Source organism: Cebus imitator, unplaced genomic scaffold (genome assembly GCF_001604975.1).
Source record: "Cebus imitator isolate Cc_AM_T3 unplaced genomic scaffold, Cebus_imitator-1.0 Scaffold306, whole genome shotgun sequence".
NCBI lineage: Eukaryota > Metazoa > Chordata > Mammalia > Primates > Cebidae > Cebus > Cebus imitator.
In genome coordinates this window covers 2,512,534-2,525,494 of record NW_016107621.1, presented here as the reverse complement: position 1 = coordinate 2,525,494, position 12,961 = coordinate 2,512,534, and the positions used below count along the sequence as shown (strand labels likewise).

The window sequence follows — 12,961 nt, the reverse complement described above, 5'->3', positions numbered from 1 at the left end:
TTTTTGAGATGGAGTTTTGCTCTGTTGCCCAGGCTGGAGTGCAGTGGCGCAGTCCCGGCTCACTGCAGCCTCCGCCTCCCGGGTTCAAGCAGATCTCCTGCCTCAGCCTCCTGAGTAGTTGGGACTACAGGTGCATGCTGCACACTGGCTAATTTTTTTGTATTTTTAGTAGAGACAGGGTTTCACCATGTTGGCCAGGCTGGTCTGGAACTCCCGACCTATCATCCGCCCGTCTCAGCCTCCCAAAGTGCTGGGATTACAGGCAGGAGCCACCACACCTGGCTCTAGTTGACTTTGAACAGAACACTGGATATCTTTCTATATTAGTACCTGCAGGTTAATCTAATTTTATTTATTTTTATTATTTTTTTTTCGAGACATGGTTTCAGAAACTCTGTTGCCTAGGCTGGAGTGCAGTGGTGCGATCTCAGCTCACTGCAGCCTCAACCTCCCAGGCTCAAGCAGTTATCCTCCCTCAGCCTCCTGCATAGTGGGACTGCAGGCATGTGCCATCATAGCCAGCTAGTTTTTGTTTTTTTGAGATGGAGTCTTGCTCTGTTGCCTAAGCTGGAGTGCAGTGGCGCAATCTTGGCTCACTGCAGCCTCTCCCTCCTGGGTCCAAGCAATTCTCCTGCCTCAGCCTCCCAAATAGCTGGGACTATAGGCACGTGCTATCATGCCCAGATAGTGTGTGTGTGTGTGTGTGTGTAGTTTTAGTAGAGACAGGGTTTCACCATGTTAGCCAGGATGGTCTTGAGCTCCTGACCTCATGATCCACCCACCTTGGCCTCCTAAAGTGCTGGGATTACAGGTGTGAGCCACTGCGCCTGGCCTAGTTTTTGCATTTTTTGTAGAAACGGGGTTTCACCATTTTGCCCTGGCTTGTCTCAAGCTCCTGGGCTCAAATGATCTGCCCATCTTGGCCTCCCAAAGTTCTGGGATTATAGGCGTGAGCCACCACATAGAGTCTCATCTCATCTTTTTGTTTGTTTCTTTGTTTTTTTAACTGCAACATTGTATTTCATGGCATAGTTAAGCCATAAATTAGTTACTATATTTGGATTTTAAATTTCCAGTCTGGTTTGTTTGCTGTAATAAATAATTCTGCAGGGAATACCCTTGTGTCCATGTCATTGTGCCAGTGTGTTTCTGTGGGATGAATTCTAGCAGAGGGACTGCTAGAATTCATTTCTGTTATTAGCAGTCATGTCTCACTGTTTCCTCCTTCCACCTGTTCACCTGCAGCCCCTGCAGATCAAGTCAGTAGTGGCACCAGAGCATGTGAAGGGCTACATCTACGTAGAGGCCTACAAGCAGACCCATGTGAAGCAGGCCATTGAGGGGGTGGGCAACCTGCGGCTTGGCTACTGGAACCAGCAGATGGTGCCCATCAAGGAGATGACAGATGTGCTCAAAGTGGTGAAAGAGGTGGCCAACCTGAAACCAAAGTCCTGGGTCCGCCTCAAGCGGGGCATCTACAAGGATGACATTGCTCAGGTGCCAGGGGGGGTGTGGCATGGGAGTCAGGGTTTCTCCATTCTGTTCTCCCTTCTTTTCCTTTTCTCCTTCCCACCCTCTTTCTGCTGCAGAGAATAGAACCCCACTTAGATGAGCTGAAGCAGAGCCTGGGTTTTGTGAGCACACAGAAAACGGATGGCCGTCTTCTGTGCACATTCTCAGGCGTGCTGAGTAAAGATGTGAAAGAGCGGACTCCATGAGGCATGTGGAGCTCTTGGGAGGAGTGTTGTAGGCAGCAGGAACAGCAGGAGCGGCCTGTGAGATAGGATGGGACGGTCACTGGTCGCAGCAGGGATGGTGGGAGATGAGTTGGGGGAGCTCACAAGGCCCATCTGGGGGCTTTGGTTTTTACTGGAGTAGGATGGGAGGGCTCTAAGGGGCACAGGCTAACTTGAGTGTTAATAAGATTTCTCTGGTAACTGTGTTGAGACTACACCACTGGTTCTCAAGTCAGGGCGATGTTTCCCCAGGATAATGTCTGGAGACATTTTTGGTTATGTCAGCTGGGGAGGGGGTTGATGCTTATGGCGTCTAGCAGGTTAAACCCAGAAATGCTAGACACATGGACGGGATGGCTGCCCACAGCAAAGAATTACCTGGCCCAAAAAGTCAATAGTGACAAGGCTGAGAAACCCTGAAATAGCCTGGAGGGGGCCACGGGCAGGAACACAGAGACCAGGGAGGTGGCTGCTGCTATGGCGCAGGTGGTAGTGCTGGTGGGACGGGACCAAGACCCTCATACAAACTGAGTGTCCCTTACCTGAATGCTTGAGACCAGAGGTGTTTTTCAGATTTCAGATGTTTTCAGCTCTTGGAATATTCGCATTATGCTTACTGGTTGAGCATTCCAAATCTGAAAATCCCAGAGTGAGCATTTCCTTTGAGCATCATGTTGGTGCTCAGAAGCTTTCCTATTTTTGAGCATTCTGGGTTTTGGATTTGGAATGCTGAGATTGCAGTGGAGGAGGGGAAGAGGTCAGGTGTTTTGAAGGCAGAGCTGGTGGAATTTGCTGACAGATCAGGTGTAGGTGTAGGAGAAAGAAAGGAGTCAAGCGTGGCTCCCAGCTTGTGTGCCTGAGCAGAGGGAAGAATGGAGTGGGAGGCGGCCAGAAGGGGCAGGTGTGGGGGAGTCAGCACTTTGGCTGCAATTGTCCTGGATTTGAGGGACCTTTAGACATCCAGGTGGAGATATCAAGTAGGCAGTGGCTCCTCAGTGCCAGAGTTGAGGGGAAGGACGGGCTGGAGAGGGACTTGTGGAAGTTGTCAGCAGCCTGATTTTTTTCCCCACCATCCTGTGTCCCTTCTCCTTCCTAGCATCTCCTGGCCCTTCTTGTGTCTGGGGTCAGGGAGGAGGGTGGGGCCCTGCTAACGCCCTGCCTGCTTTGCTCAGGTGGACTACGTGGAGCCCAGCCAGAACACCATCTCCCTGAAGATGGTCCCGCGCATTGACTACGATCGCATCAAGGCCCGGATGAGCTTGGTACTCGGGGGGAATCTGTGGACTTGGGGGAAGGGGTGCACTCCATCCTGCTGGTGGCCAAGTCCCGCTCCCTCACCCTTCCGACCCATGCCGCTTTCCTCCATAGAAAGACTGGTTTGCCAAAAGGAAGAAGTTTAAGCGGCCTCCACAGAGGCTATTTGATGCTGAGAAGATCAGGTGGGTGTCCTTGGGGACTGGCTGGGCTGGGTCCCCAGGGCTGGTGTGCAGAATGTGCCTTTTGCAGGTTCCTCCACAGGGATGGCCCCGCCACAGGTTAGTCTGTGAATTGGTTAGCCTGACATGTAGCCCCAGGCAAGTCACTCCACATTGCTGTGCCTCAGTTTCCTGTGCTATAAAGATTGATGGGCCAGGCACAGTGGCTCACACCTATAATTGCAGCACTTTGGGAGGCCGAGGTGGGCAGATCACCTGAGGTTAGGAGTTCAAGACCAGCCTGAGCAACATGGAGAAACCCTGTTTCTACTAAGAATACAAAATTAGCTGGTGTGGTGGTGCATGCCTATAATCACAGCTATTCAGGAGGCTGAGGCAGGAGAATCACTTGAACCCAGGAGGCGGAGGTTGCAGTGAGCCAAGATCAGATTGAGCCATTGCACTCCAGCCTGGGCAACAAGAATGAAAGTTTGTCTCAAAAAAACAAAACCAAACAAAAAAACCAAAAGATTGATGAGGCTTTTGGTGGGAGGGAGCACTTTGGCAGGCTAAGGCAGGAGGCTTGCTTGATGCCAGGAGACCAGCCTGGGCGACATAGTGAGATCCCATCTTTTAAAATAAAAATAATAAAAAGAAAAAGTTAAAAAAAAATTTAAAAAGATTGAGGAAAACAGCCTCTGCTTCCTGAGATTATAGATTGTAGTGAGAATTAAATAAATTAGTATGTATATATGCCCAGAACGCACTTGGCACACAGTTAAGTGTGATCCATGGTGTGACATATTGAAATGGGATTTACTTTGTCAGGCTTCCTGATCTGCTGATGCCCGCTTGAGATTGGGGGATATGGAGCCCCTTTCCCTCAGATGCCTCCCGGATCCCCCAGCTGGGTAGAGAATTGGAGCAGCAGCCCAGGAATTTCAACATTCCAGGGCTAACTGAGGGCTCCAGCAGGAAGGGCAGGAGAGGAGATGGAGAAACAAGAGGTGCCAGTGACGCGCTTCCCTCTGGTCCTGTTCTGGAACTAAATTTGTGTAGTTCAGCCAGTCAGGCTTTCCTTCAGATAAAGGAAGAGGTGGCTGGGCATGGTGGCTCATGCCTGTAATCCCAGCACTTAGGGAGGCCGAGGTGGGCGGATCACCTGAGGCCAGGAGTTCGAGACCAGCTTGACCACATGGAGAAACCCCATCTCTACTAAAAGTACAAAATTAGCTGGGTATGGTGGCACATGCCTGTAATCCCAGCTGCTCAGGAGGCTAAGGCAGGAAAACCACTTGAACCTGGGAGGCGGAGGTTGCAGTGAGCCAAGATCGTGCCATTGCACTCCAGACTGGGCAACAAAAGCAAAACTCCGTCTCAAAAAAGAAGAGCTGTGGAATACACCTTTCAGTCTGCACCAAAGGCCTTGCTAATACTTCACCTGCCTGAGTTTGGACCCATTTATACCACTGGTCTTGACTCAACTGCACCTCTTTGCAAAGAACAAACCATAATGCTCCCCTCCCCACCCCGCAGCAAGCCAGCTGACCAACTACCCCAACGTGCCCAGCAGAGCATGCTGAGCCCCCTCCCAGATTCACCATGGGAGAGCGATTGTGTGAGTGTAGGAGGAACTTGACCTGCTCCTCCCATGTGTTTCCCTTTTGGAGAGTGGAGGAGGCTCCTTCCACCTCGGAGACGTGGAATAGACACGAAGTGGCCCCCACTCCACATTCAGGGCCAGGGGCCACAGGTTTGGGAGTCCCACCTGCCTGCTTTTGAATCCTGTCAAGACTCTGGCCTGGCCACCTTGGGTGTGTGGTGTGACATTCCTGAGCCTGCATTCATTCCCTCACCTGGAAATGAGCAGTTACTGATGTCACAGATTTGGGGAGGAGTCTGTGAGGTCCTGAATGTGCAGGCCAGGCTTGAGTGCCCTAGGAATATTAACTGGTGTCATTGTCTGATACTGTTACTTTGTTCAGCTAATATTTACTGCACACTTCTGCATACCAGGCACTGTTGTTGGTGAAATTTAGTGACTGTTACATCCCTGACCTTCTGGAGCCGACATGCTAGTTAGGGGGACAGGTCAAACACTGGCTTGTCAGATGGTGATCAGTGCTGTGGTGAACTATAAATCAGGGAATGAGTGGAGGAGTACAGGGAGGTAGGCCTTTGAGGTTTGTGAGAAGTCACTGCTGCCAAGAGGGTGTGTGCTGGGATGGGAGGGTCAGTCCACCTGTGGTCCTCTCCCGCTGTTGCCAACTGAGAAGACTGAGGTACAGTAAGATTCTCTTGACCCTCCCTTCTAATCTTCTTTTCCCCATAAAATCCCAGGTCCCTGGGGGGCGATGTTGCCTCTGATGGTGACTTCCTCATCTTTGAGGGGAACCGTTACAGCCGGAAGGGCTTTCTGTTCAAGAGCTTCGCCATGTCTGCTGTGGTGAGGGTCCCAGACAGGAGGGGCACTGGTAATGAGGGTGGGGTAAGCGTTCTGCAGGCCAGGCCCTGGGCTGTGGGTTATCTGGGTCTGTCCCACTCCTCAAGTTAGGAGTGTTCCCTAACCATCTTTCCAGCCCACTCAGCTGGGCTGTTGCACTGACCTTGGGCCATTTGCTTCTCTTCCCCTCTCCCCTGGGGGCTTAGATCACGGAGGGTGTGAAGCCCACACTCTCTGAACTGGAGAAGTTTGAGGACCAGCCAGAGGGCATTGACCTGGAGGTGGTGACTGAGAGCACAGGTATTTGACTCCTTCTGTAACCTGGGCCAAGGGGCAGGGGTGGCCCGTGGCAGCAGCCCCTGAATCAGCTATATTGCTGCCCCTGTAGGGAAGGAGCGGGAGCACAACTTCCAACCTGGGGACAATGTAGAGGTCTGTGAGGGTGAGCTCATCAACCTGCAGGGCAAAATCCTCAGTGTGGATGGCAACAAGATCACCATCATGCCCAAGCACGAAGACCTCAAGGTGGGTGCCCGGTGTTCAGGGACATCTGACTGTATGTGGCTGTCCAGGTGGCGGTGCGCCTGGTGACACCTGGTTTCCAGGAGGGTAATTTGAGGCCCTTCTAGTTTTCTCAGGTGCCTGAGAGACTCTATCTGAGTGCAGCTTGGGGTCGGTGGGCAGCAGGCCTGCTTTTGTGATTTGGGGAAAGGGATGTCTGGTTACATTTTGGGGGGGCCTGGCATGTAGGTTCTTTCTGTCCCCAGGGGACTGCTAGGGTATATATCTTTGGGGATGACTAGGCTGCACATGTTTGGGTGTGTGTTCTACATTTCTATCCTGAGTGTGAGGGAGGCCAGTGTGTGTCAACGCCTGCTTGTGGACATTTAAAGGAGGAAGAGGCTGGGCGCAGTGGCTCATGCTTGTAATCCCAGCACTTCGGGAGGCCAAGGTGGGCAGATTGCTGGAGATCAGGAGTTCAAGACCAATCTGGTCAACATGGTGAAACCCTGTCTCTACAGAAAATAAAAAATTAGGCCGGGTGCGTGGCTCAAGCCTGTAATCCCAGCACTTTGGGAGGCCAAGGCGGGTGGATCATGAGGTCAAGAGATCGAGACCATCCTGGTCAACATGGTGAAACCCCGTCTCTACTAAAAATACAAAAAATTAGCTGGGCTTGGTGGCACGTGCCTGTAATCCCAGCTACTCAGGAGGCTGAGGCAGGAGAATTACCTGAACTCAGGAGACGGAGGATGTGGTGAGCTGAGATCGCGCCATTGCACTCCAGCCTGGATAACAAGAGCAAAACTCCGTCTCAAAAAAAAAAAAAAAAAAAAATTAGCTGAGTGTGTTGGCGTGCTCCTGTAATTTCAGCTACTTGGGAGGCTGAGGTAGGAGAATTGCTTGAACCAGGGAGGTGGAAGGTTGCAGTGAGCTGAGATTGCACCACTGCACTCCAGCCTGGGTGACAGAGTGAAACTTTGTCAAATAAGGAAGAAATGGACATCCAAGAGGTGTGTCCAGATTTGTGGCCACATCACCGGCAGGCCTGCCTGGTTGTATGTGTCTCTGGAGAGTGACTTGGTCTATCTTGTTTGAAAAGCAAGATATCTGGATAGTACTGGGTTGAGAGTGTAATGGAGTAATCTGAGGTGCGTGCTTAGTTTTGTTTGCTTAGTGGGGTGTGTGTGTGTGTGTGTGTGTGTGTGTGTGTGTGTGAGATATCTGAGGGGTTGTGCTGGCACAATGTGATGTGTGGGGTGAAGCTGTCTCTGGGTGGGGCTGAGAAGCTGTCCAGTCGGGGGCCCTGTGTCTGAGGGGCAGGCTCTCTCTGTGTGGGTCCAGGCAGGCATCATGTGTCTCGAGAGCAGGCTGTCTCTTTGTGGGGTAAAGGTTGTCCAGGTTGGCGTCCTGCGTCTGGGGTCAGCTGTTTCTGGTGCAGTCTGAGGGATCATCCAGATGGCCTAAGGTAGTCTGAGGTGGGTGGTGTGAGCCTGGAGTGGTTTTTTGAGAACATGAGTGGATTCTGAAGACAGGAGGGGCAGTCAGGTTGTGGTGGTCTCCCCTCACTCACCTGCCGTTGTCCTCACACCCAATCCCCCAGGACATGCTGGAGTTCCCAGCCCAGGAACTTCGGAAATACTTCAAAATGGGGGACCACGTGAAGGTAATTGCTGGCCGATTCGAGGGTGACACAGGCCTCATCGTGCGGGTGGAGGAGAATTTCGTTATCCTGTTTTCTGACCTCACCATGCATGAGGTAGGTGGATGGAGTGGTCGGGGGAGGGCGACGTGCCAAGAGGAGACCCAGGTAGGTGAGCTACCTGGACCAGGCCTCACCCCTTTCACTATCCCCGGCAGCTGAAGGTGCTCCCCCGCGACCTGCAGCTCTGCTCAGAGACAGCATCGGGTGTGGATGTTGGGGGCCAGCATGAATGGGGCGAGCTGGTGCAGCTGGACCCCCAGACTGTGGGCGTCATTGTGCGATTAGAGCGGGAGACCTTCCAGGTGTGTGTGTTGTGCTCTGTGGTGGGGACTTGCTTTTAGGAGGCTTCCTGTCCCTTAGCTCCTCATCCTGGGAGGTGGCAGAAACCCCAGACTCCTCTGGGTTGCAGACCTGGCTCTGTCACCCACATCTGACTGGCTGATAGTGGGCACATGGCAAGTCATTGATCCTCCCTGTGCCTGTTTCACAGCCTACAAAATGGAAATGAGAGCAGCGTCTACTCTGTTCATAGTGAATGATTCCCTGAGGTTAGATATTTACCCTGGTGGCTGGCCTCACTCAAGGATGGAGTGCCACATGTGCCCTACTGCTTTTACCCCTTCCTCATGAATGTGGGAGTCATGGAGCACAGTACTTAGGACCCTGGACTCCACGTTCACTTTGGCTCTGTTGCTTCTGTGCTGTGTGACCCTGGACTAGTGACTCACCCTCTCTGAGCCTGAGTTTCCCATTGTAAGTTGGAAATCATGATAGAATCCATCTCAGAAGAAGTTTTGAGGCTTCAGTGAAATCTTAGGGGCCTGACCCAGAGTAATGGGTGAACAATTAGCTATTATTTTGCTATCAGCCCCTTCCTCCATCTGTCAGGTCGCTGTTGCCCAATCAGGGGGTGGAGTCTCCTTGCAAAGGGTATTTTCGAATGACTGGGAACATTTTTGGTTGACCTAGTACCTAAAGGGTGGCACCCTGCCTGCCTGCCTGCCCTTCCTGCAGCCAGGGAGTTGAGATGCCCTGTGGAGCTTGGGATCGTCTACCACAAGAAAGGATCATCCCACTTTAGGGAACCCCTGTCCCGTGTCTCCCCTTCCCATTCTCAGCCCACAGTCTCCCTGCTCTCCCTCCATAGGTGCTGAACATGTACGGGAAGGTGGTGACAGTCAGGCATCAGGCTGTGACCCGTAAGAAGGACAACCGCTTTGCTGTGGCCTTGGACTCAGAGCAGAACAACATCCATGTGAAAGACATCGTCAAAGTCATTGATGGCCCCCACTCAGTGAGTACAAGTTCCTGCCTTGTATCTGAAAGAATTTGGTTGGTCGAGGGTGAGAGGGACGTGGTCAAAGAGTGACCTTTCTCTCCCCGGCTAGGGCCGAGAGGGGGAGATTCGCCATCTCTTCCGCAGCTTTGCCTTCCTACATTGCAAGAAACTGGTGGAGAACGGGGGCATGTTTGTCTGCAAGACCCGCCACCTGGTGCTGGCTGGGGGCTCGAAGGTGAGGTGGGCATGGCGGGATCCTGTGCATTGGGTACCTGGCTCGGCTCTCCAGCCTCCCCTGGCCCCAGAAGTAATGAGATTGGGCTTGTGAGGGATTGGGAGAGCAAGTGTCATGTCAGGTCCTTGGCAAAGAGTGAGAAGGTTTATTTGGGATTCTGAGCTGTTCACCAAGTTATTCGTTTCATTTTACTGAGCACCTATAAGGTGCCAGACACTGGAGAACCAGTGGTGAACAAGACAAAAAACAACTCTGCTAGGCTGGGTATGGTGGTTCATGCCTACAGTCCTAGCACTTTGGGAGGCCGCGACGGGCGGATCACAAGGTCAGGAGTTCGACACCAGCCTGGCCAACATAGTGGGACCCTGTCTCTACTAAAAATACAAAAATTATCCGGGCATGGTTGTGCGCACCTATAATCCCATCTACTCAGGAGTCTGAGGCAGGAGAATCGCTTGAACCCAGGAAGCAGAGCTTACAGTGAGCTGAGATGACACCACTGCACTCCATCCTGGGCAACAGAGCTGGAGTCTTAAAAAAAACAAAAACAAAACAAAATCAAAACTCTGCTGTTCCAGAGCTGGTACTCCAGAGATGGACGGATAGAAAAACTGTCTAGCGTGAGGTGATGGCAAGCGCTGTGAAGAAAACAGATTGGGCTCAGGAGAAAGGGAGCGATCAGGGCTGCTGCTTAGACAGAGGAGGGTAAAGAAAGGCCTCTGTGGGAGTCGACATTGGAGCAGAGGCCTGAATGAATGGATGGAGAGTGAGCATTTTGGCGGAATAGCAAGTGCAAAGGCCCTGAGGTGGGCTCGTAGGAAAGTTGTGCAGGACAAGGTGTCACAGAGGAACTCAGGCCTGGGGTGTGGGCGGCTGGGTGGTCTCCTCAGGGCCCTGCAGATGGGATGCTGAGTTTCTTTGGTTTGTGGTTTTTGTGTCTCTGAGGGCTTAAATTCCTAACTAGCCACATTTTAGTCTTGCCCCGTGGCCAGTGGAAGCCCAGGCCTCTTGATTGACAGGCTTACAATGGCAGAGGAGTGGCAGTTTCCCCAAAGCAAATTGAGGCATTGCCACCAGGAGGAGGCAGGGGTGGTGACAAGGCAGATCACTGCAGGAGCTGTTACCACGTGGAGGCATTCAGTGTGGTGTAGGGACTGGGGGCTGTCACCCAGGCTCTCCCACCCCCATCCCCTGCACAACAGTTCACTCCTTGCCTCTCTGCTAGCCACGTGATGTGACCAACTTCACCGTGGGTGGCTTTGCGCCTATGAGTCCCCGGATCAGCAGCCCCATGCACCCCAGTGCTGGAGGTGAGAGGGATTCAGGGTATGGGGATGTGGGGGGCAGAGAGGGCTGGGAGGAACTTGGTTGTTCAGCCCCCAGTGAGTGCCTTCGCTGGGCTGGGCCCTGCTATTAGGGGATTCACCACCCTCAGGAGGGTAGACCCTGCAGTGACGGCCCAGAATGGTCAGGGCTTCCATAGGAAAGGTGAGAGGCAGGGGGTGGGTTGGGGAGGCTCCTAACGCAAGTGGGGAGGAGTCAAGCAAGTGAACAGGTCTTTCTGATGGTGTCCTGGATGTGGGCACAGCTATGGGGAACCAGTGACATTCTCCCTCATCCCCAGGTCAGCGTGGCGGCTTTGGTAGCCCAGGTGGCAGCAGTGGCGGCATGAGCAGGGGCCGGGGCCGGAGGGACAATGAGCTCATCGGCCAGACTGTGCGCATCTCCCAGGGGCCCTACAAAGGTGACATTGGAGGCCTGTGGAGGCCTGGGGAGGGGTGTGGTGAAGAGGAACCTCCCTGGCCTGACCTCCTGCCCCCTACCAGGCTACATTGGTGTGGTGAAGGATGCCACAGAGTCCACAGCCCGCGTGGAGCTGCACTCCACCTGCCAGACCATCTCTGTGGACCGTCAGCGGCTCACCACGGTGTACGGGCGGGGCCTAGGGAGGGCAAGGGTGGGTCTTGTTGGGCAGTGAGAGGGTCCTGCTCACCGCGTTTGTTCTCTGCGTCCACAGGGGCTCACGGCGCCCAGGCGGCATGACCTCGACCTATGGGCGGACGCCCATGTATGGCTCCCAGACGCCCATGTATGGCTCTGGCTCCCGAACGCCCATGTATGGTTCACAGACACCCCTCCAGGATGGTAAGTGCCTGCAGGGGACAGGGAGGAGGGGCTGGGGTGCCTAGAGAAGGGACAGGACTAATAGACATACTCATTTCCCACATTCCAGGCAGTCGCACCCCACATTATGGCTCGCAGACGCCCCTGCATGATGGCAGCCGCACTCCTGCACAGAGTGGGGCCTGGGACCCCAACAACCCCAACACGCCGTCACGGTGAGTCCAGGGTTCTCCAGGTTCTGGTGTGTGCTGGTGTGTGTGAGGAGTCACGCCGGGTGTCTGGGGGAAGAGGTTTGTGGGGCCCATGCAACATTCTCTGCTCCCAGCCCCAGGCTGGTGCCTTTGAAGGAGGAGGCATGGCATGGCAGGGTGGGGGCAAAGCGGCCTCCTCTTCAGCCCCAGCCTCAGTAGTGATTGTGGGTACCCCTGGGCTTGGAGAAAGATCCTGGGTGGGGTGCCCTTGGGTGGGCACCCTCATCTCTGTGCCACAGTTTCAGCTGTGGAAGGGAAATAACATCAGGAGCTCCTCTGGATGGGGCTCTCATAAGAATGAAATTGCCTCCGTTTGGGGTCTGGTGTAGGGTGCTTTTCTGGAAGCATCCACCACATTATCACCACAGTTGCTCTCAACAGACCTTTCTCTCAACAGCGCTGAAGAAGAATATGAGTATGCCTTCGATGACGAGCCCACCCCGTCCCCGCAGGCCTATGGGGGAACCCCCAATCCCCAAACACCTGGCTACCCCGACCCCTCATCCCCACAGGTCAACCCGCAATACAACCCACAGACGCCAGGGACGCCGGCCATGTGAGTCCGCTGGGGCCTGCCCTCATCTACCACTGCCCAAACCCTCCCACTGCCTCCTTTTCCCTCCCTGCCCCAACAAATGTCCCTTTCTCTCCTGTCTCTGCAGGTATAACACAGACCAGTTCTCTCCCTATGCTGCCCCCTCCCCGCAAGGCTCCTACCAGCCCAGCCCCAGCCCCCAGAGCTACCACCAGGTGGCGCCAAGCCCAGCAGGCTACCAGAACACCCACTCCCCGGCCAGCTACCACCCTACACCCTCACCCATGGCCTATCAGGTAATGGTCTGCCTGCCTGCCCTTGAGGGTGGTGGGCTGGGGTGGCCTCAGCCCTGTAGGGTCGGCCAGACCAGGTGACCATTCCCAACGATAATCCTCTTTTCCCTGCAGGCTAGCCCTAGCCCGAGCCCTGTTGGCTACAGTCCTATGACACCTGGAGCTCCCTCCCCTGGTGGCTACAACCCTCACACACCAGGCTCAGGCATCGAGCAGAACTCCAGCGACTGGGTAACCACTGACATTCAGGTGAAGGTGCGGGACACCTACCTGGACACACAGGTGGTGGGACAGACAGGTGTCATCCGCAGTGTCACGGTACGTGGGGCCCAGGGTGCTGGGTGGGCAGGCATCCTCGCCTTGGTGCCCCTTAAACTCTGTGATTACTTTCTTTTTTAACTGTTTAACTGCATGTTCAAGTCGCTTTTTTTTTTTTTTTTTTTT

At 53.8% G+C, this 12,961-nt stretch overlaps 1 protein-coding gene across 5 annotated transcripts in view; it reads left to right on the top strand.

Annotated features, from left to right (window-relative positions):
* Positions 1-12,961, top strand: part of SUPT5H (SPT5 homolog, DSIF elongation factor subunit) — a 32,140-nt gene that overhangs the window by 15,751 nt on the left and 3,428 nt on the right. For all 5 annotated transcript variants that reach the window (XM_017503028.2, XM_017503025.2, XM_017503026.2 and 2 more), the window contains 18 exons: positions 1,246-1,497; positions 2,909-2,998; positions 3,105-3,175; positions 5,492-5,597; positions 5,801-5,894; positions 5,983-6,119; positions 7,699-7,854; positions 7,956-8,102; positions 8,948-9,094; positions 9,189-9,314; positions 10,540-10,624; positions 10,939-11,058; positions 11,141-11,243; positions 11,332-11,459; positions 11,548-11,653; positions 12,087-12,245; positions 12,352-12,520; positions 12,632-12,835. In XM_017503028.2, coding sequence (XP_017358517.1) covers positions 1,246-1,497; positions 2,909-2,998; positions 3,105-3,175; positions 5,492-5,597; positions 5,801-5,894; positions 5,983-6,119; positions 7,699-7,854; positions 7,956-8,102; positions 8,948-9,094; positions 9,189-9,314; positions 10,540-10,624; positions 10,939-11,058; positions 11,141-11,243; positions 11,332-11,459; positions 11,548-11,653; positions 12,087-12,245; positions 12,352-12,520; positions 12,632-12,835 — 2,400 coding nt within the window. The remainder of the gene's footprint in view (positions 1-1,245; positions 1,498-2,908; positions 2,999-3,104; positions 3,176-5,491; positions 5,598-5,800; positions 5,895-5,982; positions 6,120-7,698; positions 7,855-7,955; positions 8,103-8,947; positions 9,095-9,188; positions 9,315-10,539; positions 10,625-10,938; positions 11,059-11,140; positions 11,244-11,331; positions 11,460-11,547; positions 11,654-12,086; positions 12,246-12,351; positions 12,521-12,631; positions 12,836-12,961) is intronic.